The sequence below is a fragment of the Drosophila miranda genome, chromosome XL (genome assembly GCF_003369915.1).
Source record: "Drosophila miranda strain MSH22 chromosome XL, D.miranda_PacBio2.1, whole genome shotgun sequence".
Lineage (NCBI taxonomy): Eukaryota > Metazoa > Arthropoda > Insecta > Diptera > Drosophilidae > Drosophila > Drosophila miranda.
The window spans coordinates 3958590-3984828 of NC_046673.1; the positions used below are offsets into that span (position 1 = coordinate 3958590).

The 26239-nt window shown below is 44.1% G+C and overlaps 3 protein-coding genes across 7 annotated transcripts in view; 1 reads left to right on the forward strand and 2 right to left on the reverse strand.

Moving 5' to 3' along the window:
* The window catches only part of LOC108165110 (tyramine beta-hydroxylase), a 31054-nt gene extending 12725 nt beyond the window's left edge, over nt 1–18329 (reverse strand). The window contains exons 1-2 of one of the 4 annotated variants that reach the window (XM_017301169.2): nt 18139–18329; nt 14768–15050 (exon numbers count right to left, since the gene is read on the reverse strand). In XM_017301169.2, the coding sequence (XP_017156658.1) occupies nt 14768–14957 (190 nt within the window). In that variant the 5' untranslated portion in view covers nt 14958–15050; nt 18139–18329. Of the gene's footprint in view, nt 1–14767; nt 15051–17854; nt 17983–18074 lie in introns of those variants that run through there. The other 3 variants (XM_033397477.1, XM_017301168.2, XM_017301170.2) reach the window with 3 other exon arrangements.
* A 4133-nt stretch (nt 18330–22462) lies between these two features.
* On the reverse strand, nt 22463–23925 carry LOC108165104 (sal-like protein 3). 2 transcript variants are annotated; one of them, XM_033386043.1, is made up of 5 exons: nt 23736–23925; nt 23243–23676; nt 22946–23152; nt 22740–22874; nt 22463–22687 (listed from the first exon to the last, which is right to left on the reverse strand). In XM_033386043.1, the coding sequence occupies exons 1-5, from the start codon at nt 23850–23852 to the stop codon at nt 22570–22572; spliced, it is 1011 nt and encodes a 336-aa protein (XP_033241934.1). In that variant the 5' UTR covers nt 23853–23925; the 3' UTR covers nt 22463–22569. The 2 variants fall into 2 exon arrangements, with proteins under 2 accessions (XP_033241934.1, XP_017156653.2); XM_017301164.2 differs by having other exon boundaries at nt 22946–23676.
* Nucleotides 23926–25063: 1138 nt separating this feature from the next.
* LOC108152309 (E3 ubiquitin ligase complex SCF subunit sconC-like) lies at nt 25064–25791 on the forward strand. Its single transcript, XM_017281545.2, has 2 exons — nt 25064–25158; nt 25306–25791. Coding segments are annotated over exons 1-2 (351 nt in total). The 5' UTR covers nt 25064–25156; the 3' UTR covers nt 25655–25791.
* The last annotated feature ends 448 nt before the right edge of the window (nt 25792–26239 follow it).

Below are 26239 nucleotides of genomic sequence, written 5' to 3' on the forward strand. Positions count from 1 at the left end.
GGCAGCCTACCTAAGGCTGCCGACGTTTTTTATGGTTAATTTTCGATGCCTCGTTTTCGGAGCATGGAGCATATGTGAATGATTCCCACCTGCTATTGGATGGAGGCTGTGAGTGCCCCCCAAGGCGACATTTGGCATCCAGCGGAGCGAGGATCTGGATGCAGACGAGTCCTGTGCACCACGTGAACGGGAACAGGACGCGCGCCTGGCGCAGTCTCTTGCATAAATAACAAAGCCGCCAAATTGCCACGGCCACAGTCCGGCCAAATGGCGCTCCGACCACAAAAAAAAAAACACAAAACCGGAGTCCCAAAACTGCGGCGGCGACTGCTCTGCTGCCTTTGATAAATAAATTAAAAGGCACACGCGAAACAGCGGGAACAGGCCAGTCCGGCCCCAACTAGGAACCTGAACCTAATAAAGCTGACCACGCAGGACCCGGCAGTACGGGGTCCGCGCGCGGGGGCGGTGCTTCTAGCACATGTGTGGCCACAGCCAGGCAACCAGCAAAAAACCGCCAGCGCGTGGCCACAGCCAGGCCCAGAGCGGAAAAAATGAGCCAGACCCAGAGCCAGAGCCAGAGCGAAGCTGCAAAGCCACAGCCCTAAACAAAATTGATGAAACAGAAAAAACAAACTGTCGGAGAAGTCGAAGCAAGGCGGCAAATACCCTTCTTCGAAAACACATAGAAATTGTGTATACATACATTGAGATCCTCCGATTTATACAGATTTACCACTCGGCGTTACAAAAGCACCTCTCTACACGGATCTGAGATCCATTTCCACCTTAGCAGAGCCGTAAACCTAAACCTATACCTACTTTTTGTTTTTGGGTCATATTGCGCGATTTACGATTGTTCTTCTAGAGGTTAACATTCCACAAAATATTCCACGTGCCGCAAACTATAGAACACAATCAGCAATGCCCTTTGAAAGAGCACGAAAACAAATGTTGGACCGAGTGCAGGCTGGACCGGGCTAAAAGTGGTGGCAAGAGTGCGACCAGGACTAAAGGATTGAGAGGTTTTAAGCTCTTGGCCGTGTTTGCATTTGGATATTTGACGCCACCGCCAAAAAGCGAATGAATCGCCCGAAGGGCTAAGGACAAAAACTGAATAAAAGCAGAACGCACACACCCAGGAAAAAGAACAGATCAGCACTACGAATGACAGAAGCGCTGGCATTGAATTACAAGTATATCGGATTACGTTCGCTATAGCTATCGATCTAACTAACGGTAGTCCGAACAGGACTTTATTGAAGAGGCACAGAAGGGAGGACAGGGCCAGGGATAGTATAGTTTGCGCTGTCCATTAAATTACAACTAATTTTACATTATAATTACAGGGGTGCTTCACACATAGGCAGCTTAGTTTATTTATTTCCGATTGAATTTATACAATTTTTCGTATATATTAAACAAAATCATAAAAAGATCAGTAGGAGAGATCAGTAAGTAAGTAAAAGCAAACAGTTTCAGTTTCAGTATATCTCTTTGCAGATCCCTTCAATCAATAGAGGAAACAGAATACTTTTAAGAAATTCCACTCAATATAAACCCTTCCGTTGATATGTGCGAGTCCTACAGTTCCGTTCCTGATCAATTCACTTGAACTGTAGCCGGATATCGGTTTGCAATCGATTACTTATCTGCACGCATCCCGGATGGCCTGCGAAACTTTCGTCAGCTCTTGGCCGCAAATCTTGGCCAACTTAATCTGTTTGCTGTGTGTCCACACGTCCCTTTGATGTAGCCTCATGGAACTCGGTCTGCTTTTCGGGTCCGAATGGTCAGCAAGTGGTGCAGAGGTCAAGAGAGCTCTAAAGATTGCTGATGGGCGAAGGGGGAGTGGTATCTTATCAATGTGCTCGAGTATTAGCATGAGCTTGTGTGTGTGTGTGTGTGTGTGTGTGTGTGTGTGTGTGTGTGTGTCTGTCTGTGTTTTGGGTAAATTAGGTTCCATCTTTGGGCAATTTTCCTTTTGGCATTTTGTTGCCTTTTTTGCACTCTGTTTGCCAACTAATTTACCGTTAGTTATTACTCTATGTGTGTGTGCTTGTGTGTGTGTTAGTAAGAGTGTCTATCTCAGCATGCATATGCCGGCCATTTGTCTGCCACGCCTTGACCATAAATAACACGTCCTCTAGTCCCCTGGATACGGATACTCGTGCAAGCGCACACACTTAAAGAGGGGCACGCACACTGAGACGGAGTTGTCACTTATAAATGTGTAGCTATTTCCATTAAGTTGTTGTCATCACTAACATTCCTGTGAGGCTCATTCTGACCAACGCCGCAGGCACTTGGCCGGAACAAAATTTCCCTCTGCCCGTACACACTTTCCGAAGATGCCTCGAGCTTTGGTGAGCTCTTTACCGCTTGGCAGAGGGAACAAATTTCGTAATCTGTCGTAAGGCCCAGGCCAAGGCACTGGCACAAAAGAAACGGTTTCATACTTAGCATTTTAGTATTTAAATATTTGTTTATTTTTGTTCGAAAACTTGATCGAAACTCAATCAATTTATGTACAGTCTCGTTGGCACTTGACTGCAGTTGATTGGAATGTTGTATGAACTATGTGCTAGAAAATCAGCTTCCCGTGAATCAAAAACAAAATACATGTCGAGAGCATGAATCGGCGCTCGCCGATAAGGGTTGTTTTGTTGTTGTTGTTGTACTCGAACCAAAAGAACACTTTGTACAGGGCTATCGTAGAATCTTCTAGGGTGTTCGGGCTTCGTTTAGCGTTCTTTCGCGTTTTCTGAGCGAGACGTCATGAGAGCAAACCGCTAGGTAATCTTGGGCTAAACGCAGAGAGCGAGAGGGACTGTGTGAGGGGGAGTGGGGTTGGGGGTGGGGGTGGTGGTGTGATTGGGTAACCGACTTAATCACAAGAAAACGACGTCACAGTCTCGTCTCACGCTCCCTCTATCTGCATCTCCGTCTGTGTATCTCACTAGCACGCTCTCTCTTCTCTTTTTTTGTATCTGTATCAGTCCCAGCCCTGTTCTAGACATTCAAATCTGCAGTGTCAGCCATTCATTTGGTTAATGACATTGTGGCGGTTGCTGCGGCAAAAGCCACACACTCACATGAGTGGCGGAGAGGAAAGTAAGGAGGTAGTGAGGCGGATGTACATACATATATCTGTGGAGGAGGAGGCAAGAAAGTATCTCCAAGATACTTTTCAACTGACACACAAAGTTTTCGGCTGGCCTACCGCCATGTGTGTGTGTGTGTGTGTGTGTCTTGTTGCTCATGTTGCCGCTTGTCTGTGGCAGTGCCTCACATGGCCCTGGTCCTGGTCCTGGGTCTGGGGTCTGGGGCTTTGGTTGAATTATTTTAGGAGCAACTGTTGTCTCTTGTTTGCTGCTGTCGGTGTGGCTGTGGCTGCGGCTGTTGCCGCTCCTGTGCTAATGCAGCATACCCATTCACATCTACCGCCCGGATTGCCACACTGCCACACACAGCCGCTCATGCCTCCATCTTTGTCTCTGTCTCTGTCTCTTTCTTCGCTCCCGCACCGCCTACTTCTCATTGCCCGCCTGGGAGCTGGCGCAGCAAGAAATGAAAATGGAAAATGAAATATAAATTTGAACAAAAAAATTAAAATATACAAACAAACGGGAACGTATGGAATGTAACTGAATTAAATGAAATTAAATGTACGAAATGTTGGAGCAAAACGGAGAGCGGTGGGCAGCGTTGTGGTATGCATTAGCATAACGGTCGTATCCCCTATGATGAGCTAGCTGCTATGTACATGATTATCCCCATGCCCATGCCCCATGCCCCATGCCCCATGCCTCCCATGGAAAGCTGCAGGGTCAATTCGAGAAGTCGTGCCATGTGACTCTGAGGTGTGCGCAATGTGCCGCACCGGCATTGTGAGTGCAGGATAACGATGACGATAACAGCCACAATTTTATATTCTTCAAAAGCAACACAGCGGTCGCTACTTGACATCCAAAGACCAAGACCTGTGGCCCCAGAGCCTCAAGGAGCCTCAAGCCACATACTTCAACTTAAATAAAGAAATGGCCAATAAAAAGGCCCACGTCCGTGAATGGCAGTGTGTTGTGGTGCGGTTTAACGAGCAGCCATTCGGCATCAACAATGATACCATTCGCTATTCCGAGTGATTCTAGATTAATTCTAGCTATATTTTACACAGCTAAAAGTAGCTTTTGCCCCAGTAATTCCCACCTGCAAGCCATATCGATATTATCTCGTCCGACACTAGGCTCAATAAGTCACCAAAACAGAACTGGTTCCAATCAATTTGTTTTCCTTTAAAGGTACACCCTTTTGGGGCAAGATTGGTTTCGTTTGGACTCTTCTTTCGTGTGTCTTTTACATTTTGGGCAAGCATGGAACACAAGTGTTTTCTTTTTCTTGTTGAAGTCAAAAAGTTGGTCGGCTAATAATACGGGCACCCTTGCTATGCAAACATAACATAAAGTCCCATCAAAAACGGGCCGATTGCGATAGCAGAAGAGACAACAAAATGCCAAACTATCAATTGGGCACTCAAAAGTTTTGAAAAAGAGTTTAAAGTATCTCATATAGGAACTTCGATTCGACCAGAGATTGAACTGCAGGCCACACCCATAGCGCGGTCTTGACCAGTAGGTGGTACCAGTTGTATGGCTGGTTGCTGGCTCTGATCCGAGTACCTTGAGAGCTCTAATAATGGCTGAGCCTCAGCACAGATTACACACCCCTAGACCCACTTACGAATACAAATACATGCACATACGCAGAACATAGTACATTTACATATGCATGGACAGGTTTGATTCAATTTGGTTCGAAACGAAGACGCTGACACGCCCACAGGACTGCAAATAGTTGCAAATGCAAGCACTGCCTCTCTGACCTGTCCTCCTCTCTCTCTCTATCTCTCTGTCTCTATCGTGTGCCATCTTTCTTACACACATTTGCTTGGAGCACTTTCTAATGAGTTTCAAATGGAAAGTACTCAACGGTGCCCTGTGATCTGCCGTGATTCTACCCCGTGCTCGTAGGTCGGGAATATGCATTCGTCCGTGCATGGCATGTAACAGAAGGAAGACCCACAAATGCAACACCTGGACTTCCAGTGCTAGAGATCCAAGATTAACCTCTAATCGAAAAACGCTGCTGGGATATATGTACACCCGTGGGATATGTACGTGTACCGGCAGTAGCGGGTATCTTGTGGTCGGAATACCGACTTTGGCGTTCCCATTCGTTTTCATTGAACTTCTGCCGGACTCTTTTGGGCACTTGGCACTTGATGCATTGCACTCGAACGCTTTTGGCACGCTGATGAGATGGGATAAGAGTGGAGTGCAGAGCCCAGCAAACAGCACAGAGTGCAGAGTGCAGAGTGCAGAGTGCAGAGGTTGATGGTCCCCGATTCCGAATGGGCTTCCTTTTAATGTGCGCCACATAGTTGACCCGAATCTGGAATATGTAAGAGCTTTCTCTCTCCGTCCCATCTCACCACCCCCGCCCCCCCCCCCCTCCCTCTCTCCACATGACAACGAAAAATGGATTTTCAATTTTTCATTGAAAATTTCGGGTAAACGGGGAACGGAACTAAAGCTACGCTGGGAAGCCCCGCAAGTGCTGCCACTGCCACTGCCACTGCCACTCACTCCTCTGTATGCCAGTGCTTTAATGAGTTGCAAAATGCTCGTACAGTGAAGCCCGGAAGCATTTTGTAATTGGTTGCGCGAACGTCAGAGCGGGTAGCGAAGGCCAGCAGGGGGTAGCAGAAGTCGGGTATAAAATGAAATTATATACCGCAAGGACGAGCCAGGATGGGGGCTGGGGTTTGGGTTTGAGTTTGAGTTTGGGCTTGGGCTTGGCACGGAGAGCAGCTTGGCAACTTCGCGCAGGCAAAACTCAATTTAATCGGGCAACGAAAATCAATTTAAAATAGATTTACTTCGCTACACTAATTGAGGCACTCCTGCTGCCGCTGCCGCTGCCACTGCCGACGGTAACGCCGACGCCGATGCCGACACCGGAGATGGGTTGTAGTCAACAAATATTTGCTGAAAAACTAAGCCAAGATTGGTACGGGTATGGGAGCAGTCCGTTAATTAAACACTTTCATCCGTCATAATAAGAGACAACAAGAGCAAGGCGCTAACAAGAAACGCACCAGCCATAAGGAAAGCCACTTGGAGCAGTGTTTTGTGAATGGGGGCACTACGGGATAGGGGATACTCACTACTCCGATGGAGAGCAATATATTGTTCGGCCTGGAGTCGCTTGGATCCAGGTGTTCTTGGAGGCAGAGGAGCATTGTTTACAGTCGGTAAAAGTTCATTCCGCCTGTTGCATCCACAACGAAGTTTACCCTTCGAATAGTTATTCGGTGACAATAGTGGTTCGAATGCAAGAAAACAGAACGAGTATACCTCAAGACCCAGCTAGTACCGGGTAAAGCGGCAGCAACAATAAAAGTTGTTTAGACATAAGTAAATTACTTGGAAGCGCCATTTCGACACTTGGCTGGCGGCGGAAATTCTACAGTCTGTCTTCCTTCCACCAGAGCAGGGCAGAGCAGAGATCCAGCAGAGAAGATGAAGGGGCAGAGGCAGAGGCAGAGACAGAGGCAAAGGGGGCCTGCCATCCTATTCTGGGTACGCTTCTTTGAAGGATTTAAGTTCCGGGCGTAGACTGTAAGCAAGCAGGAAGAAAAGGAGCAAGGAGCAGTCCAAGGAAGCCAGCCGGATGGGGAGAGAAGGGAAGGCAAAACGGCAACGACAACGGCAACGGCAACGGCAACGGCAACCAAGTGCCCGCAAATACATTCAAATTTAATTGAAATACAAATTGGCAGCTTTTGTTGCCAATCGTCCGCATAAAGCTCGAGCAGACGCAGAAGTAGCGGCGGAACAACAAAGCAAATAAACAAAAAGCAAAACGAAAGAGAAAGAGAACGGAAAATCATGGGGAAATTGTACAAGTCGAAAGCAATTTGAATTGAATCTAAATATTTATGCAGTAGTCTGGGGGACAAAAAAAAAATGAAAAGTTGATTATGAAAACATTCCAAAAGGGACTGGCGGAAAGCAGTGCAACCGCTACGCCACTGCTTGGTTTCGCATTAACGGTACTATGCAAAGCCTGCACTTTCAGATCCGATTTATATCCGACAGCCAAAAGCCTCCCTTCCCCGTAACTTTAGTTTACAAATAAAGAAATAAATAAGTGTCGATGTGCAATAATTCTTCGCTTATGTTTTCTGTGTGGGAAGATTTTGTATTAATATTTGGATTGACTCTACGCACATTTCAAGTGGAGCAAATAGTTTATTGTTTCTTTAAAATATTTTAGAAAGTATCTACATTGTGGCTATGTGTTTCCACCAAATCGACACAACAAAATCAAAGTCAATTTTGTCAAAGTCAAAGCAACAATAAACTCTTTAGCATTTTATCTTTGAAAAGAAAAAAGCTTCGATAGGAAATTTGTATGTACATATGTATATACATATGTATATCTCTATACCCGTACGTATCAAATGCATCCCTTAGATTCTATCCCTTCTCGATTCGCCCTTTTGTTACCTCCAAAAATTAACTACTCGCTTCGTACCTGTCGATTTTTGGCCGTGGGCCTTAGCCAGATTTTAATCAGTCGAGTGGAGTTTTCGAAAAGTTTTAGGAAAAAAGAATTATTTCACACGCGAAAAGACAACCAGAAACACGTAAAAAAGTGTAGGTCGGAGAGGTGTCGTACCCCCGGATGGGCTATAAAGTGATTTCGCTTTAAAAAGCTTTAATCGAGTCGACTTCCGAATTCGTTGCATCTCCAGCCATACTGCTACACTTTCCCGGACTTTCTAGTGCTTCATGCTGCAGCTACCAGGATAAGGATTCGATTGGGCACTGGTCATTGCTGCTCACAGCCCACAGTATGTAAACCATATCGACATTCAACCTCCTCTAGTTAATGTCATTGCGATCGCCTAACCATAGTTAAGGGCTCTGTTTAGAGACTGTTTGAGACTACGAATACTGGTGGGTAGTGCTCATTCTCAGCTCGATCCCGAAGCAGCAGCTCGATCAGATTGGATCGTCTAAATCAAAACTTCGTCAGTGAATCTAACACAGGAGGAGGATGATCTGACAGAGTACAGAATGTTCGAGTGTCCATGGGTAAGTACTAAGTACTACTACTAAACTAATCTAATGAAAGCAAATAGCAGGTGAAAATGGAATGGGAAATGGAAAATGAATATGGGAAGCTTCAACCCAGCCCTATGGGTACCCTACTGATTCCACTCGCTGTATCTTTGAATATAGTCAACCGAGCATCTGTGAATATTCCTTAGCCCAGACTTTGGTCATCTCTAATCGCATTAAGGCCATCTGGCTGCTAATCGTGGAAGGCAGAGCCTCCCGTCAGGATCCCCAAAACCAACCAAAACCTGACCAACACCCACACGTACTCGTATCGTTGGGATTAAGCTGCCTCAAATGATTTGCCCAATTTAAATTTCTGACAAAGTGCTCCTATAGCCATAGCCTCCTTTCGTTGCATGGCAGCGTGGAAGGGGGCGGGGGGGGTGGGTGTGGATGTTAGAGGGGCAACAAAACATTTCGATTCCGCCTTTAACTGGAGCAAATTCAAAGAAAATTCCCCTCAACAGCTTTGGTCTGCTTGAGCGAACTTCAAGTGGCAAGCCAGCCAGGACGACACACAAACACACACACACGGAAAACAGGAAAACAGGAGAAAAAAAGAAGAAGAATTGCGAGAGCAGCGGAGATGGGGCAGGCGGAAAGTGCAACAAAAACTGGCGACGCTTAATAAAGCCACACGGAGCGGAAATGAGCGTGTAATGTAAACGGAAATGCGTTGAATGACGCCATATTTGGTTTAGCTGCCAGCCAGGATGTAGAATGTTGTAGCACGGCGACGGGGATGGGGACTGGGATTGGGTTTTCGTATCGAGCAGCATTGGCCTGCCTTGCAGCCTTTCCCTCTGCTCCTCCACTTATCCCCTAGAACAGCGACAAAGTGTTAAATTGTGTTCGAGAAAGAACGACAAGATGCTGGGGAGAGAATAGAAATCATGGAAATTTCCGCTCTCTACTTATGCCAATGCAGACTGCAGGCAATCCCCCAGCACAGTGGAACGAAAAAAAAGGGAAAAAAGCCAAAGAACAATTAAGCAAACTATATATTTTACAGAAAGATCTATAGCTAGCCCCAGTACCGCTCAACAACCTGTTACCATGGGCACGAGGCACGAGTTTTCCTGCATCCTGGGCCACTGTGCACACTGCACTCGAGGGACCCAGTTTCCCAGTGCTGTGTGTGTGTGTGTGTGTGTGTGTGTGTGTGTGTGTGTGTGTGTGTGTGTGTGTGTGGAGAGAGGGAGCGCGACATACATCATTGGTTATTTATTGGTTTCCACTAAATAAATCCAACCGAAATTGGCAAACGTCGCAGAATGGCCATCATTGGGCTCTCCAGAGCCCCCCATTCCCAGCGGCACTACTCATCCACGTACTCCTCACGTAAGCCCTCACATATTAGTGCTGCCACTGTCGTCAGGACACGGACAGAAACTTCAGTCCCTGCCCCCTCCACGCCAATGAGTTTTGGCCAAAACTTTTGCGCTGCTTGGGCCTAACTTTATTATTTATTCAGTCAAGTTTTCACTTTGACACCAAGTCCCATTCATACACACATACGTGGGCACATCGGGATCAGGTAGGACCCATGTACGAGTATCTTCTCATTAGCTGCTGGGGCTGGCTCTTAGTCGTCGAACGATTTTCTCGATTGTCAACTGATTTTGGACGGCAAGGCCCAAAGGGTGTCGGCTTTGTTCGGTTATCCGAAAGTGAACAGCAAATTTTCCGTCAAGGGACTCGCCTGTGACAGGGCGGCAGAAGAAGGACCGTCAGGCGAAGGACCTGGCAGAGATGCAAGCGATAAGAAAGGTAATAACTTTTAAAATCGCTTTCGGCTACCCCCAAAAATTGCGATAGTAGGCAAGAGCGGGGCAACGAGAGCGGCAAAGTTCTTCTTTTGGGAAATCATCATCCCATTATGCTCAAGCTAGATTAGATAACTGCCGTGTAATATTCACCGTCTTTAATATGGGCTCGAAACGGAAGCAATGGAAAATGACTAATGGACCAAATTTCCCCTCGCCCCTAACCAGGCACAGAACCGCAGGTGTCCATTGCATTTATATGGAATGTGCGAAATAATATTGAGTATTCTGTACAGATAATAAAGTATTAGATAAATTTGTACATAGATGTGTATGTCTGTATGCATTGTGCGTGTATTCGCTTGGAGGTATACGAATAGGAGATCTACTATACCCGACAATATTCGATTCTCCAATTTGCATAGCATACTTTTTAGGGCAAACTATGTATGGATTAAAATAAGTGATCCTACGAGAACTGATGAGGGGCCTGACACTTTGCTCCAGACTCCATGGCATGCCCTGGCCTAGCAGAGAACAGAAGGAATTTATATACATAAATGACTAGCATCTAGAGCAGAGCCGATCTACAGTGTCCGTCCGTCTTTCTATAAGGACGCACTCTGTGTACTCTCTATAGTGATGTTTATTTCTTATCGGCTTGGATAGTTGCAATTAGCTGGTTGTCATCTTAATGTAAGAAGAAAAAAACCCACGCACATCTGAGTATCGGGTATCTTCCAGTCGACACTGGGAGTGCGGCGTTTTCAGATATTTTCTTTTCCATTGTTGCCAGAAATCTCAGTCTCAGCACGGGGCTTGTCACCGTCACCGTCACCATCTCCATCCCATTTCCCCTTTCCTTTTTTCGGAGCAAGTCGCACAATTGCTGGAGAGTCAGCTTAGTGCCAAGCAGTCTCCAAACAACAGTTATAGCAATAACAGCAGCAGCCAATGCGAGAGCACGAGAGCACTTTGCACACAACAAAAAAAAGTCCGCAAACAATAGCAACAACTAAATCAACACTAAAAGAGAGCCCAAGAGCTGCAAAAGTAAAAACAACAGCACCAACAACAAGAGCTAAAGTCAAGCACACAGCAACAAAAACAACAACGAGAGCAAACAAAGGGACAGCAGCAGCAACAGCAACAGCGACAGAGCAACAGCAGCAGAGAGTGGGAGAGCGAATGAACGGGAGAGGGGAGAGGGCAGACAGCAAGCAGTAGCGGGACTGCAACTGAGGCCATACCAAATACAACAAAAAAACAATGGCGCAAAGGAAAAGAGATATAAAACTAAAAACAAGACGAAAGGGCTAGCTTCGGGTCCGAAGGTTTTGATACCCTTACAAATGAATTGTTCTTTTGCTTAGCTACATGGCACATTATGCCGATGCTTCGATCCTCCCAATAGAAGCCCCAATTTCCCCCCAAGCATGCATTAAATGGAGCAAAACGAAGGGCAAATACACTGGCTATTCAGGCTAAGAACTGAATAGCACCTGGGATCTGCATCTGCTGAAATCATCATACCCTCTGCAAGGATATACCTACGTTAGAGTTAAGCTCTAACAAAGGCACATCCTGCGGTGAGAGAGAGAAAGAGACAGTGCACGTGGGGTAGCAGCTAAAAGCGAGCTGCTAAACGCTCGTAAAGCTTTCAATTAAAATTAATAAAAATTTACGCGAATTAAATAAACACAGACCAGCACATGCCAGCACATACGAGCAGAGAAACCAGGTCAGGACGGGTCAGAGACCAGGCTGAAGACGGGTCAGAGGCCAGGCCAGGTGGAGGTGAGTAAAAAAAAACAAAAACGTATGAAACGTATGGAAATACCCTAGAAGGATCAAACGAAGCTTGGTAGAAACAAATCCCCTGATAGATTCGATCTATTCCAATCAGAGATGTTAAGCGAATTAGCCATAGTACTGTAAACTATAGTCCGTTCACATACTAGCCTTTTCAAAATACAGATTGGCTTACGGAATGACAACACGCACGCTCTCGGCTGTGAAGCAGCGAATCAATGCATATGGTTCTCTCGTTATTCACGCTCTCGCTTTGAACCAGCGAATCAATGCTATGGTTCTCTCGCTACGATCAGTTACCGTTTGGTTCCAGTATTCACCAGTCGCTACTAGTGGTATCCCTTCTCGGTTACACTTAAAACATCTACAAATCGGTTCTGTTGTTAAGCTTAACGTTGTCCTTCAGCATAGTCTGTCCATTGGTCGGCTATGAGGGGGAATCTTCTATCTATTAGATCTTCCAAAAAGTATCTATACTAATCGATTAGGTTGAAGCCATGAAGGTGCATCACAATGCTTTCTTGGAGGTTGAATTTTGTTTATACTACAATAGTACCAATGATTTCATTATGTACACGCGTCGCACAATTCTCTTCTAGTGCTGACAGCCTCGGCAACGGAATAAAAGGGAAGCACCGATATCCGATTCCGGATAATTTTTACGTTTAACCGGAAATTCACATTTGGGATGTGGCATGGGTCAGTCGCCGTCATTCGCCGACTGCTCGCACACGCACTCGCACACATCCTAGCCCCCCGCCCCCCTACCGGTTTATGTAGCTGTCTGTTGCGGTCCGGGGAGTGCATGGCATATAAACACTGAGTGGAGGTGGAACCAGGAGCTGCCTGGAACTGTCCACTGGATTAAATAAATTGAATTGCTTGGCAACACATGGCCCCGGCCATTTAGCAGGAAGCCGGAGCTGGAGCGGCACGGAGCGTGATAGTGATAAGGATAGTCCCCCAAGTCGAGGGAGTTGGAGAACTAAATAAAGGGGGAGGCGAAAGGAGACAGCGCCACCCAGCAAGGGGCACAGCCCACTTGAGCCTGCCAATCGGAAAACGCCCAAAACAGAAAAGTGATTCTTTTCCGTTCCTCATCGTATTCGGGTTCTGTTAGTTCTTATGGATTCATGAAGCTCCTCCATCGATGGTAAACAAGTTGAGGGGCCCTTGCACTAATCAGACACTTATGTCGGATTTGGGACCGCACCGGCACTGGCACTGGCACTGGCACTGGTAGGGGTGTCCTGCCTCCTTTGTAAGCCCGTGCATACACACATAAATAGGTACATAAACTCGTATCGGAAGCAAGAAGCAAAAAGAATGAGCAGGACAACAAAGGATGGCAAATTATTTTTCTTATTCGAATGTTTACGGTTCGCATTCAAATTTTGTTTTATTGACTGTCTATGGCACATATTGTATACCCAATACATGAACACATGTCTGTATTACGATACATACATACATATCAAATATAGAGTTACATTTGTACATATACATATATCTGGTAAGAGCATGTATGTATGTTGTGGATGTTGTGGATATACTCCTGTGTATATTTTTTGCAAATGTGGAGTAATGGTCCTGATGGTCCAAGTGGAATTTTTGTCTTTTTTATGATTCATGAATGCTCTTTGCTGGTGTCCTCGGACCAATGAACTGTTATCAAATTTCTGGCATAGCTTGAGCATCAATTTGGACTTGTTGCCATCGAGTGTGTGGCCTTCCAGAGTGTGCTCGTCATCGATTGAAAATAGAGAAATAACAGTCAACAATCATGGCTTTAATACACACCATACGAGGGTCTTCGTGTAATAAAAATCATTTACAAACAGTTAAGTATTTATGATCAGTGATCTCCAATCGTTATTCGTTCTCAGTGATACCAGTATTTCGTATTTCGACAGCTCCAGCTGTCTCTAAACGTCACAAGATTTGGTTTTTTTATTTTATTCTACAATTACCCAAAATAAATATTTTTTGATCCTGTATCGATTATGTTTGTAATCCCAATTAGTCGAGTTAGTACCAATTAGAGATGTTTTTGAAATGTGTTCTTGCGTTATTATTTTTGATCATCAATTGCTGTTGCCGAATTCGATCGCCTCTATCGACTCAATTCCTGGTGCTTATTCCGATGGCATTTAGATACTGAACCAACACCCCCGCACACCTGCTCAGGATTCCCCTGCTCAACGCCCTCCTTCGAAGGAACGGAGCAGCCAACGAAGCAGCCAGCCAGTCAGCCTGTCAGCGCACAAATGGCGCCACAAATGTTTTGCCCTTTTTGCCCAATGGAAGGATACATTTGTAACTTCTATTGATTTTTAATGCACGCTTCTGCTGTCCTCCCTCGTTCAGCTCCGTTCCGTTCCGTTCTGGTCTGTTCTGTTCTGTTGGCTGCCAAGGCGTCGTCCGTGCTCAGGACAAGCCACCAAGCCATGAACTTTATGGGGAAGCCACTGAGACCCCAGACCCCAGACCCCAGATCCTAGACTCTGTCTCAGACTTACCCCCTTCATGGGGATGTGGGTGATGGTGCCAGTGCCGGTGCCGGTAAATGTGGGTGTGTGCCTGCGAATTTTAATGCTTGTAGCAAGGAAACAAACAAATATGTTACAGTCGAGGGAGCTGTCCGCAAATCCGCCATCCTTGGCGATGGCAATGCCACTGCTCCACTTGATAGCTTAATGCCCTACGCATGCTTCCACATACATACACACATACAGTACTAGACACATACTCGATTGCCCATCAACAAAAACAAACAAATGGACACACACATGGACGGATAGACTGACAATAAACAAGAGGGGCGGGCAACGAGCCGAAGGAGGACTCTGCATATTGGAGATGGCCGGGTGAGGTTTGAGAGCTAATTTCGAGAAACGTATGATCTTTTCGCGAAACATATTATCCTTTCAAGCGGTGCAGGCGGTGCAACCGGTTCACAAATGATTTCCTACGTTTGTGTTCAGAGCGTGTTCTACTTACGGTTCGAGAAGGCGCTCAGGGGCCGCGTTAGGAGCGTCAGCATCAGGAGGAGCAGCATCACCAGCTCCATTGGCGGCGACTGTACCTGCTGCAGTTTGTTCTTTTGTTGCTGCTGCTCCCGCCGAGGGTCATGGCCATGACGGCGACGCTGATGGCAACCGCCTTGTTGACTATTCAGATGCAGCGGCATTTTAAATGGATTACTTGTCAAGCTGATCGGCGCTCCCCTATTGGTAATCGCTTGCTTGTCCTCAATCGCCTAGCGTCTGTCGCCCTGGAATTGCTGCAATGGGTAGAGTAGGTGGTGTTTTTAGCAATATTTATAGACAAAGCCGATTTTTTTGGATAACAAATCTGTGCAGTGTGCACAACAGGAAAAAAAAAAGTAAAATTTACATTTAAATCAGACAATCGACACATTCGAGCGGCAGCGGCAGCAGCAACAACACAGTTTTAAGTACATAATAAATGTTTACACGCCCGTTGTATTGACATGACAAATTTATTTGTCAGAATCCAGGGTGTGAAAGAGGCGGAGATGGCGGGGGCATGGATATGGATACTGAAGCGAGATGGTGATGGAGGGTTTCATCAAAGTTTCATTGCCTCCCGCTGCCGCTGCCACTGCCACCGCAGCTTCCGATGCCAATGGCAAATTTTTCGGCCTCGACTGCATTAAGAATTTCGTGTGGCATACTTTGCAGCGCTGTCTCGTTTTACGACCTGCCACACACACACACACACACCCACACCGCTCTCGTACACCCGTCAACTTATGCCGAAAAAGTTTTCAACGTGCCAGCATCACAGCCACTACGTGTGACAACGACGCCGACAATGACAGCCACAAAAACTCACTTTCGCTCACTCCCGGCAGGGCCACAGACCGGGAGTAAGTCTCTCCTTTTGCCCCTCAGAAATCGGGGTACATTACGGTAGATTTGTCAGGCATAAATTGCATTAATCAGTTTGCGGCTCTCTTACACAACGAAGTCAACTTTTCGGCGGGGAAATTACAATGAAATCACGATTGTTTCATCTTAAAAGTACGAGAATAATACAATATATGTATCTTTGAATGAAAACTTCTCAACAAGTTTTAATAGAGGCATCATCATTTAAGAGGTGTATCATTTTTCAGGTACTTGGTGTTACCCAAAGACTTAGCTCAAATAAAACATTTATCTTTTTTATTTATCTTTCCGTTTATAAAGCGAACGAGTCTTATTCAGGTCACTTACATCATTATAATTAATTAAGGCATTTTTTAAAGGCTGTTTTACGCACGGAACTTTTTAAGGAACACGTCTTTCGGACAAGAAAAATAAAAGCATAAACAATTTCGATGAGACCCATACAATCAGCAACTAAGGTTTCTCCAAAAAGAAATCATTAAGAAGATGAGTGTACTTAAGTGCTTTCTTGATCTTGAGATCAGAGACCATAAATAGGAACTAGCCGAAGATACACTCTACATCTTCGGCTAGTTCCTATGTATGGTCTCTGTAATTAAACTATTAATTAGATGTGGCATACACAAACAATTTTGAGGAAATGCCACATCTGTCTGAGCATCATAGCGGGATACTTTGATCATTTGGGGTACTCTTTGCAGGGGAATTCACAAAACTTTCCTTGTGAAAAGAACTTTTTCACATGAATGCGCGACCACCATTCCGATCCAAAAGTTGAATCATTTTGTTAGGGATCGACGGGGTCCTACTCGCAATCCGTCTACTTGGGTCACAAGTTAAGCAATCCTCGAGGCATTAACTCTGTCCACCGCTACCGCCGCTACCTCTACCGCTACCCTTGCGGTTGGTTAGACCAAATTGAAAACGAATTAGAAGGAAACTTCCAGCGCTTTACGCCAAAAGTTTTCACCCTGTGCCACACAGAAAAATACTTTTTGAAAGTACTTAAATATTTTCAAAGGAAAACTTGGATATTTTCCTTGTTGTTTGTGTTCTTTGCTTCTGATTGTGTTTTATCTCTGTCATAGAGAATGCAATTTACATTTTGATAAGTTCGTTTCGAAGTCGTGAAACGCTGCAATTTGGGGCTAATGTGCTTTCCAGTAAAATTGTCTAACACTGTCTGATACTTTAACCCTGTTTGCTGAATTCAATTGTTGAAACATTTTTTCTATTTCGTATTACTTTATATCTCACTTTTCAATCAAATGTTGGGCGAATAAAGACCGATTCAGCTGAATATAAAAAGTATATAAAGGATATACATATGTACATACGTAAATGTATAAAATTCCTTAAAGGCATGTTAACCAAGAATCTTATAAAGGTAAAAGCTCAAGCACATATCTTTCACATCATCTGTAAAGTACGTATGCAATATCACCTGCTATAATAAAGCCCGTATCATAAAACCATAATATGGGGCTCGTAGAAAAATGGTATTACGAAATTGTACATACAGACATCTTAATACCCAATGAACATTTTTGAAAATTTCGGAACAAGATATTGTCTGGCCTGCAGATAGAAAACTTTTAGATTGAATGACAAACTTTTCACCATTCTATGAAGTACTTCAGTCATCGCAACGCAGCGAGTATGTATATTGATATTGATGATCCTTGATGAGAAAATTCATCTGTGGATAGAGTTCCTGAAGTCGGGTCATTTCGTTTGAATTTGGTATGAAGTTTTTCGAAAATTATCTTTGATCTACAAACAATATGTGGATATGCATTGAGTTTTTAGTCTTTCGGCTCGATTTCGGGGGCGTGTGAAATTTTCAAAATCTTTCTGTCCGAATGACTCCACATGGATGGGAGGCGCCGGTGTCGCTTCTGTGGAACATAATTATTTTTGATGAGATAATGATGTTGAAGGGCAGTGAATTGGCGCTGATATTGCAGACTTTTATATTGATATCACGAACTGCACTAAATCATCAGTTAAGTGATTTTATTATGCCATTTTGGGAATGGTAGGTCTTTTACGAGGCACGGCACAGCCTCTTACGAACATCTGAATATGGAGTTCTGAAGGGCAATGTGTCGGCAGCACCTGAGGCCATTTTATCGAGGCCTCAGGATATGTACCAACTGTAATGGAGATGTACCAGCAAGAGCAGAGCAAAACTTTAAGTCGCGCGACTTGCGACGGAAATGCAACACTTTTCGCTTACACATCCGTTTTGCAAATTTTTGTTTGTTTTGGTTATTTTTGTTCGTGTTTTTCTTGTTCGTCGTCTACTTTATGCACTGTTTGAACAACTAGAAAAAAAGGAGCAAAAAAACGGAAGGAGAGTGGCAGTGGGACCGGAGGAACACAGGAATTACCAACATCAACACAAACACAAAGAAAGCGCCAGCCGGATTTATAATGGCAAAGTAAACAGCTTACGAATCGCGCGCGACTTTTGTCGTTGGCGTTTTTTTTTTTGGTTTTGTTTTTGTTTTCGCCTCCTTTCTTCCTTCGCGTTGGTTCTGTTTTTGCGCGCGCTTTTTCAAACGACGCGTCTTGCGGTGAGTGCCTCGGTGCCGTCTGTGGTGCGGTCTCCGCTTTGCCCAGAGAGTTGTGCGCGTCCTACGCCAGCCGAACGCAGAATGCTGGTGGCGGCGGGCCAAGCAACGGCTTTTATACGCGAACAAAGGGGCTTCGGCTCCAGTTGGGGACTCGGCTCAGCACTCGTTTAGCATATGTCCGATGCCATCGACACACGGGCGGCATCATTGGAATGGCGTGTATCCGTTGGAAGTATATTGAGATAAGGTCGGACAGTCCCTTATAAGGCAGGCAAGCTCGGATTAGTTTTCGAACAATGCTCGGATGCCTCACCTTCAGTTCGACATACCCTTGGCGCCTGAGCGTGTGAGCGGGTGTGGTATTCGGAGTGGGTATGCGAGAGTGTGCTGGCATATTTGCTTTATGAATGTGTTTACCCGAAAACTTTAGCGGGAGGGAGGGAGATGCTGCGTGCGAAAGTGCCAACACTCGCATTAATGACAGCAACAACTTCAACTGCGACTACAACAGCCACCGCCACAGCCACAGCAATGCCTACAATTTGAATTGTAAGCCAGCCAACAGCTCAATTAACTGTCTGTCCGGGTGGAAATGGGGGTGGTGTTGGGGGCTTCCTCTACAGTGCGCCCCGTGTGCCCCTGTGTGTGTTCGTGTTTGACTTTCTCATACGCATAATATCCATTATTTTGGCAATTACAAGGATATAACGGCAATTGCATATGCTTAATATTATTTAAACCGTAAGTGTGGCATGTCTCTTGCGATCCCCGTCAACCATGCCCATACTCGCATTCGCATTCGCATTCGCATTCGAACTCGTCCTCTCCCCCCACTGCGTGTCAGGTAAATGCAAATATGAAAAATGCATTGCAATGCTTGCATTGTCAGTGCCTCAATTATTCATGCAACCCTGCAAATTCCTGTGTACATGTCAGTGTCTGTGCCACTGCATTGGTGTGTGCTCTTGTAAAATACTCGTGAAATGAGCAGCAGGTAATTTACATGTAAACAGGTTAAGGGATAAAGTTCATCACATGTAAATGGATATGTCTGATTAATGGCAAACATAAACGGTAGGAACAAACCCCAATGCACATACATATGTACATTTGTGTGTGCATACACATACATATGAACATATATGCATGTGTATTCCTGAGAGCAGGTCGGTAATTCCAAGGCACGGAACACGTCTTACAGAGGGCATTATTAACTTGCAACATATGCATATGCACATACAGATATAGTATATTTATTTTATTGAATTATTTGAGCTAAAAGAATCACGCCTGAAGAGGTGGTCTGGCTAGTCTTTCGTGTTTCCATACGTGCACTCGATATAATTTAGAAGTACAAGCAATAACACCATGTAACAGCCAGAACGAGTCACAACGGGACACTATGTACAATACCTGGTAATCAGTCAGTATACATTCCTACATATGTATGTATGTATATACATAAAGGTAATCTTATGATTTATTAACTTACACAATATATTTTATACGTAATTCCACGTAAATGCCGAAATTTGTTTCGTAGTCGATGACTCACTCTATCTCTCTCTCTCTCTCTCTCTCCCTCCCTCTGGCTTTTCCTTTCGCTGTTTGCAAAGGGCCAAATTGATTAGTGGGTTAATGCGGGAAGGGGGTTGGTTGTGGTAGAACAAGGACAAAGCAGACTCTACTTCTTGCATTTGTCATCAGACATTTGTCGCAAATGCATTACCTTGCGTATTGCTCCGGGCAAAGTGCGATTCAATTATCCTATTCCAATTATGGAAGGACCCTTCTAAATAGACACCTATATCAATTCATCAGAATGCCTTTTAGACCAACTAAAACTCCAGAAACCATGGATCTGATGATACCTGATAACGATCCAACAGTCCACGATCAGCCAAACTCTGCGCATCGTGGATTCACGAAATTCGTGGATCGAAATCGGCGTCTCAGCTTGCTAAATTAAAGTTCTGCGCGAAATACAAAATGTAGATATGTATCTTCATGAAATAAACATTACTTAAAAGGAAAATCGTTCAAAATCAGGCCTGCACAATTACACGCTGAAAAGTTGAACTTTATTCCGGGGCATATTTGCCTGTATAAAAAGTTTTTTTAAATTTAATTTGTAATCGAATTTAATAAAAATCAAAAAAACTATTTATATTATAAGCGTTTGTCTATTTTTTTATTTTTGTAAAATTATTGTTATTATTATTGTAAGAGATGGAGAGAGATAACTAACTAAGGTGGCTTAGAGCGGGCTGCAGGGCCTTGGCCTTGGGCTATGTGGTTGGACATTGCTATTGATGGTGGTGGTCTATTGACAAATGTTGTGAATTAACCTAATTATAACTAGTTTATACATTTATTGGATACATGGCTTTGGCTATCTTATTATGAATTATTGTATTTAAAGGGGCTTTTAGAGTTTGTGGTACATGTTGGATGTTTTAAGGAAGAGTACGATTTTTTGTATGTTGTTTGGGTTAAGGTTCTTAAGGAGATCTGTCCGGGCTTGTGTTGCTGAATATAGTCGGTTTGATCTGGCTGAGAGCTGGACATGAATTAAGTAGGTGGGGTATGGTAGCGTTGTTATCTTGGCGAAAAGAGCAGGATGGTGGTTGGTTACGGTTAAGCTAATGTTGAATAAGCCGAAGTGAATTTTTAAATGATCCAGCCTGCTAAACTTTTGGTGGCAGGAGCCAAAGTAATTTTTGTAAAATAGTCATCCACATTGGAAGTGTTATCCAATAAATTAAATGTCTTTAAAGAATAACTATTTGTGGATTTTTTGTACATTAAATTTCCAATAGATACAATATATGGATGTACGGATGTAGTATATGGATCTAACTTTTCCGTTAGTTTCGAACTTTAGTTTAACTTTACAAAAAGATATCCCTAAATTTTCCCGAGATATTTTTTGCATATGCTCTTTACCTACGGTTGAAAGGGCGTTTTGTGGTTCTTAACCATTTGGCTTTTGAATCGATTTAACTGACGAAACCTCACACGAAAATCGGTCAATACATGATTTGGTTTGGGGGGTTTTTTTGGCCGTTTGTCTTGCGAGGTTGTCAATTAAACGGTTCCGATTTTGAAAGCTCTTCAAAATTCTCCATCAGATGCGTATATTCATATTATCCAAGGCACTCAACAAATTCTTAGATTTTTGACACCGTTTTTCGGCTGAGGACCTACTGTCCTCCGACTCAATGACACACCAAATTAAACACCAAAAATATTTCTATTGCTATTTGCTGTTTGTTACTGAAGTCCTTGAATCGGAATTCAGAATATTTGGAATATTTGGAATAAAAACGATTAATTTGTAAAAAAAAAGAATTCCTAAGAATTAAATATTTAATCCAGATTTAAGACTGTTCATATCCAGAAAAGAATGGAGATAAACCATTAAACACATGAATACACCAAGTACAAAAAAGTCAACTTAAATTAAAAGCAGGATCCACAGGCAGGAGGCGATCGTCCGCCTAAAGACCACGAGACAATGAATGAAGTTGTGTAAGTGCTCGATATCACACTTGATTGAATATCCATTATCTAGTCTCTGTTCCTTTCCAGACAAGCTATCAAAGGACCCAAATCACATTCAATTTACCACCTGTGCCTACACATGGCCTTGTAAATGCAGTGCCCCACTACACAAGGGCTGTGCCGTGCCACCAAGTGTTCCCCACCTCTGCTTGCCACGGGGTGCTTTATCTGCTACGCTTGTAGAAGTCATCTACCTCATCTGGATGGAATACGTCTTGGAGGAGAGGCAGCAGTCAATTTAAAAAGTGGATGCTACGCTTTCTCGAAAGCCAGTGCGAGAACCAGATGATCGCTGAGATTTTCCAGTTGACCCAGCTGGCTCTATGAGAAGATCAGGACTCACAATCGATCGCCACTAGCATGGAGTTGTCCCAATACACCAAATCGTAGAAGCATCGACAGCTCGTGGGTCTATTGCGAGGCATTCCCAAGCTACCATCTACATAACGTCAGCCTATGTTCGCACTTCGGACAGCTCAAGTAACAGACCTCAAAGCTGTTCCTGTAGGGTCTTCAGCGAGGCCTTTATAAAAAGTCGCAGCTACAGATCTTGGGACAGGTAACTCCAGTGTCCAGCCCTTGCAGCGCGCGATCCTACCCAGAAAATCTGAGTCCCAACCACATGAATATGCAATTACTTACTCGTCCATAACATTATTTATACAAAAGATTCATCAATAAAGGCACATTATAAGTAATGGTATCAGAAGCTTACTTCGCGAATGGATCAATCGATTCTTTGGAGTTAAAATGACATGCTAATTTGAGTGTGGTAAAGATTAATATGTCTCTTCATCACAGAAGCAAGGCCGAAGGACATGTCACAAGTTGGGCAGGGAAACGCCGCTTGACTTGTATGGGTTCTGCAAGATACAACAAACTCAGTATTAGCCTCCAATCGTTTCGAACTCTTACCTCTCATGACGGATGGTGTTTCCTTTAGTTGAAAACGCTCGGTCACAGTATGAACACTTGCATGATGTCTCCGCCGTGTGCGATCGCATGTGGCAACTGAGCGCAAAGGGGCTTACAAAGGTTTGCTCGCAAAATCTAGAGGAAATCGTTGATCGATTATTTAATGAAATTGAATAAACAGCATTCGAATTTAAGTTCATACGTACTTGCATTTGAGCTTATTCATTGTGCAGCTTCGTCGCTCGAGTATTTTCTTGGGCAAAGGATGGCGTTTGTCAAGTTGAGCGGCATTTTTCGAGGTTAGACGAGTGGATCTAGTAGATCTGTAGGTTGGACTAGTGGATCGAGTGGATCTGGAGGTTAGACGAGTGGATCGAGTGGATCTGGAGGTTAGACGAGTGGATCGAGTAGATCTGGAGGTTGGACTAGTAGATCGAGTGGATCTGGAGGTTAGACGAGTGGATCGAGTGGATCTGGAGGTTAGACGAGTGGATCGAGTAGATCTGGAGGTTGGACTAGTGGATCGAGTGGATCTGAAGGTGGAGTTCTCGGCCAATTGTTTTGGAGCCTTGATGATATTTTCGGTAAGACTGCTCTTCTTCTTTTCGTGTCCCGAGTCCTTTTGCAGACTCGTAATCAGCAAATCAGCAACCTGCGCCGTCTCATAGGCGTCAGTTCCGTCGAAACCAGTTTCCCCCCCTAGCTCATTTGCCAGACTACTAATCAGGGAGTCGGCATCCTGCGCTTTCACCTCTGAATTGGATGTTTCGCCAGGATTTTTGTCGTCTGTTGGCAGATCGTTTTCTGGCAGTCCCGCGCGTTGTTGCAGCAAGTTCTCCTGAGTCTCGAGTAAGCGTACTCGGAATATGTCTGCGCGATTCAAATATTCTGCACAAGAAGCACATATGCAGCTGGGTAGGCGCGGATCTTTTTTCAGCTGCGTTTCATATGGAAATCAGTGAAATTATATTTTGTTACTCATTAGATGCAACTTACCGAGTTGTTAGTCACCAAATTGATAATCAACAACAGTTTGGCGTTCTGCTTCTGGAACAGGTTCCTGCCTTTGGTGTTATACACGGCAGACCCACAAGCTCGGCATTGATTATTCATCCTTATATTTGGTGAACGTGCACTATTCAAAGTTTAATACTAATTTGCTTATACGAACACACGTCTGCCTAACTTCAGGGTTGATTGAGAAAAACATCGATAGCTGTATCGATAATATCGCCGCGCGAAACTGCACAATTATTTTGTAAATACCTAGTGATGTAGAAGGGAAACGAAATGGCATTTGCCGTCGCTCTCGCCATCGCCAAGAAAGATGAATTGATTGCAAATTATCGGGAAATGGGAGGAAAAATCGTACAGGGCACTGTCACCTCAGATATCATTTGAAGAAATGGAAACTAGTAGAGATAAACTCCCCTATGTTCCGCGTAATAGAGCAGGAAACATCGGAGCGTGAAGGAGATCTCCACATTTGTGGGGCGCAACAGTGTTCCCTTTCAGGATGTGTGCAACAAGTCCCACCAAAGCCTAAACATAGAGCCACATTATCCTACTGACCGACACAAAGCATCAATACGAGTATGTGGTCGCAGTGCAGCAAGGCCTTGTAACGGAAATAATTTAAGAAGAATTTAAACACCAAGCTGCAGTGTTTGTGGAGACTGAGATACGAATGACAGTCAAGAGACTCTTGTTGGAAGTCGCAAATGCTTTTGTGAATCTCGGCCAACAGACACCGGGCACGCAGAAAAAGAGGTAGCGGAATGATAGTAGTAGGGGTTAACTCGCTTCGTGTCCAAGGCTCCTGATAATCCTCAGATCCATAGTTCCGAAGGCAGCTACATATATCATAAAATCATAAATCATAAATATGCGAGTATATTGTAAAGCTGCTAAACTTCAAGGAAGGAATGCTAAAAAGGGCCGCAGTGATATTGTCTTGGCAAAGGCAGATTGCTATTGTCGCAGGCACAAGATTTCTCACGTCCGCTTATTCTTAGTTAATTTTCCGCAGCTTCACTTTAGCAATTTTGTTCGATTTTCGTTCCAGGTTGTATTGGGTTCTACGGAACACGTAACGGGGTAAACATGTGATTGCTGGTAAAGCTCCCTCCCACACAGTAGCTTCCCTAGATCCATGCTGGTTTAACAGCAGTCTGGCTTAAGCTTGTCTCTTGATGGGAGCTTTCACCAGCTACTCCCAAAGTACTTGTCTCTTATCTTCTCCCTTATCTTACATCTAGTAAAAGAGTATGAAAAGACAATACTTTAAAAGATGTTCGATGTGGTTCTACTTACAGTCACAACTGGCCACTACGCACGGCTGTGACGGGCTCGGAAGAATAAATGTGCGACTAGAGGTGTGTTTGCAGGCTTTGCGTCGTCAGATATTAACAAACAAAATGTGAGTATGCTAAAAGTGCCTGCAATTATTCAAATAGAACTGAATACAAGAGATACGGTCTGCGAATTCGTATGCATACTCCATGTGTACGTATATATGCAAGTGTTTTAACATTTTGTGTATTTCGTTTCTTTTTTTTGTTTTTAGGGAAGAAAATAGGCGGAAGCAGAGAGTGGAGTTGCTGTCCTCGGATGGAGAAGTCATTATTATTGATAGGAAAATCGCCAATCGATTCGCAAGAATTAGAGATTTCCTAGGAGCAAATGATTGTCTGTACGTTCCGAATATAAGATCTTTTATTTTGCGGAAGGTGCTGACCTGGTCATTCTACCATAAAAATGATCCCGGGCTCAAGAGCGATAGCGACAGCACATGGTGGTACACAGAATTCTTCAATGTGGACCAGACCATTCTATTGGAACTGATGGAGACAGCCGACTTCCTGGACATGAGGAGTCTGTTCAATGTAGCCCAGGGCCTAAGGAGAAACGAGTAACTTCTGACGAGACATAAACATACGAGGATGTATCTATGTATGTACATAGGGGAATTGATTACAGGAGCCACGAATACAAAATAAAGTAATAAATGGTGCTGAAGATAGTCATAAGTTTATTTTGTTATATGCCAAAAATACACATAACACCTAATAATTATAGTCGTATCTAGTCCTTGGCTGAGAAGGAACTGGTAAGGGAACAGCCTAAAGTATTCGAGCGGTCCCTGTATTGCAGTACTATTTCATGCCATCGGTCATGTCACCCAAAAAATTTTCTAAAAGCTCCGAGAAAAACAAACACCTTGCATCGGAGTAAGAGCGCCCGTACAACTGCTGGCTTGGCTGTGCCGAGAGCTTTTAAAGCTCGCTCAGATCAGTACAGCTTTGTTTGATCGATCAAGCATCTTCGTTTTGATTCAGCTGAAAGTGTGCTGATATCTACCATCTGCCAGTTTTTTGCGACTATGCCATAGTATGATACAGTGGTGTGATTTTTACAAGATTTTTGTGGGATATCTTCAATTACTAATTACCGAAATGGAGAATATTAAAAAAAAAAAAATAACCGAAGTTTTTGTTTGA

Bases quoted from the DNA above. Each gene is read 5' to 3' on its own strand.
- LOC108165104 (XM_017301164.2), bottom strand. From the start codon at position 23,852: ATGAATAATCAATGCCGAGCTTGTGGGTCTGCCGTGTATAACACCAAA. The intron at 23,677-23,735 runs GTAAGTTGCATC...TATGAAACGCAG, and splicing joins ATTTGGTGACTAACAACTCG to CTGAAAAAAGATCCGCGCCT. The intron at 22,875-22,945 runs GTACGTATGAAC...GATTTCCTCTAG, and splicing joins ATGAATAAGCTCAAATGCAA to ATTTTGCGAGCAAACCTTTG.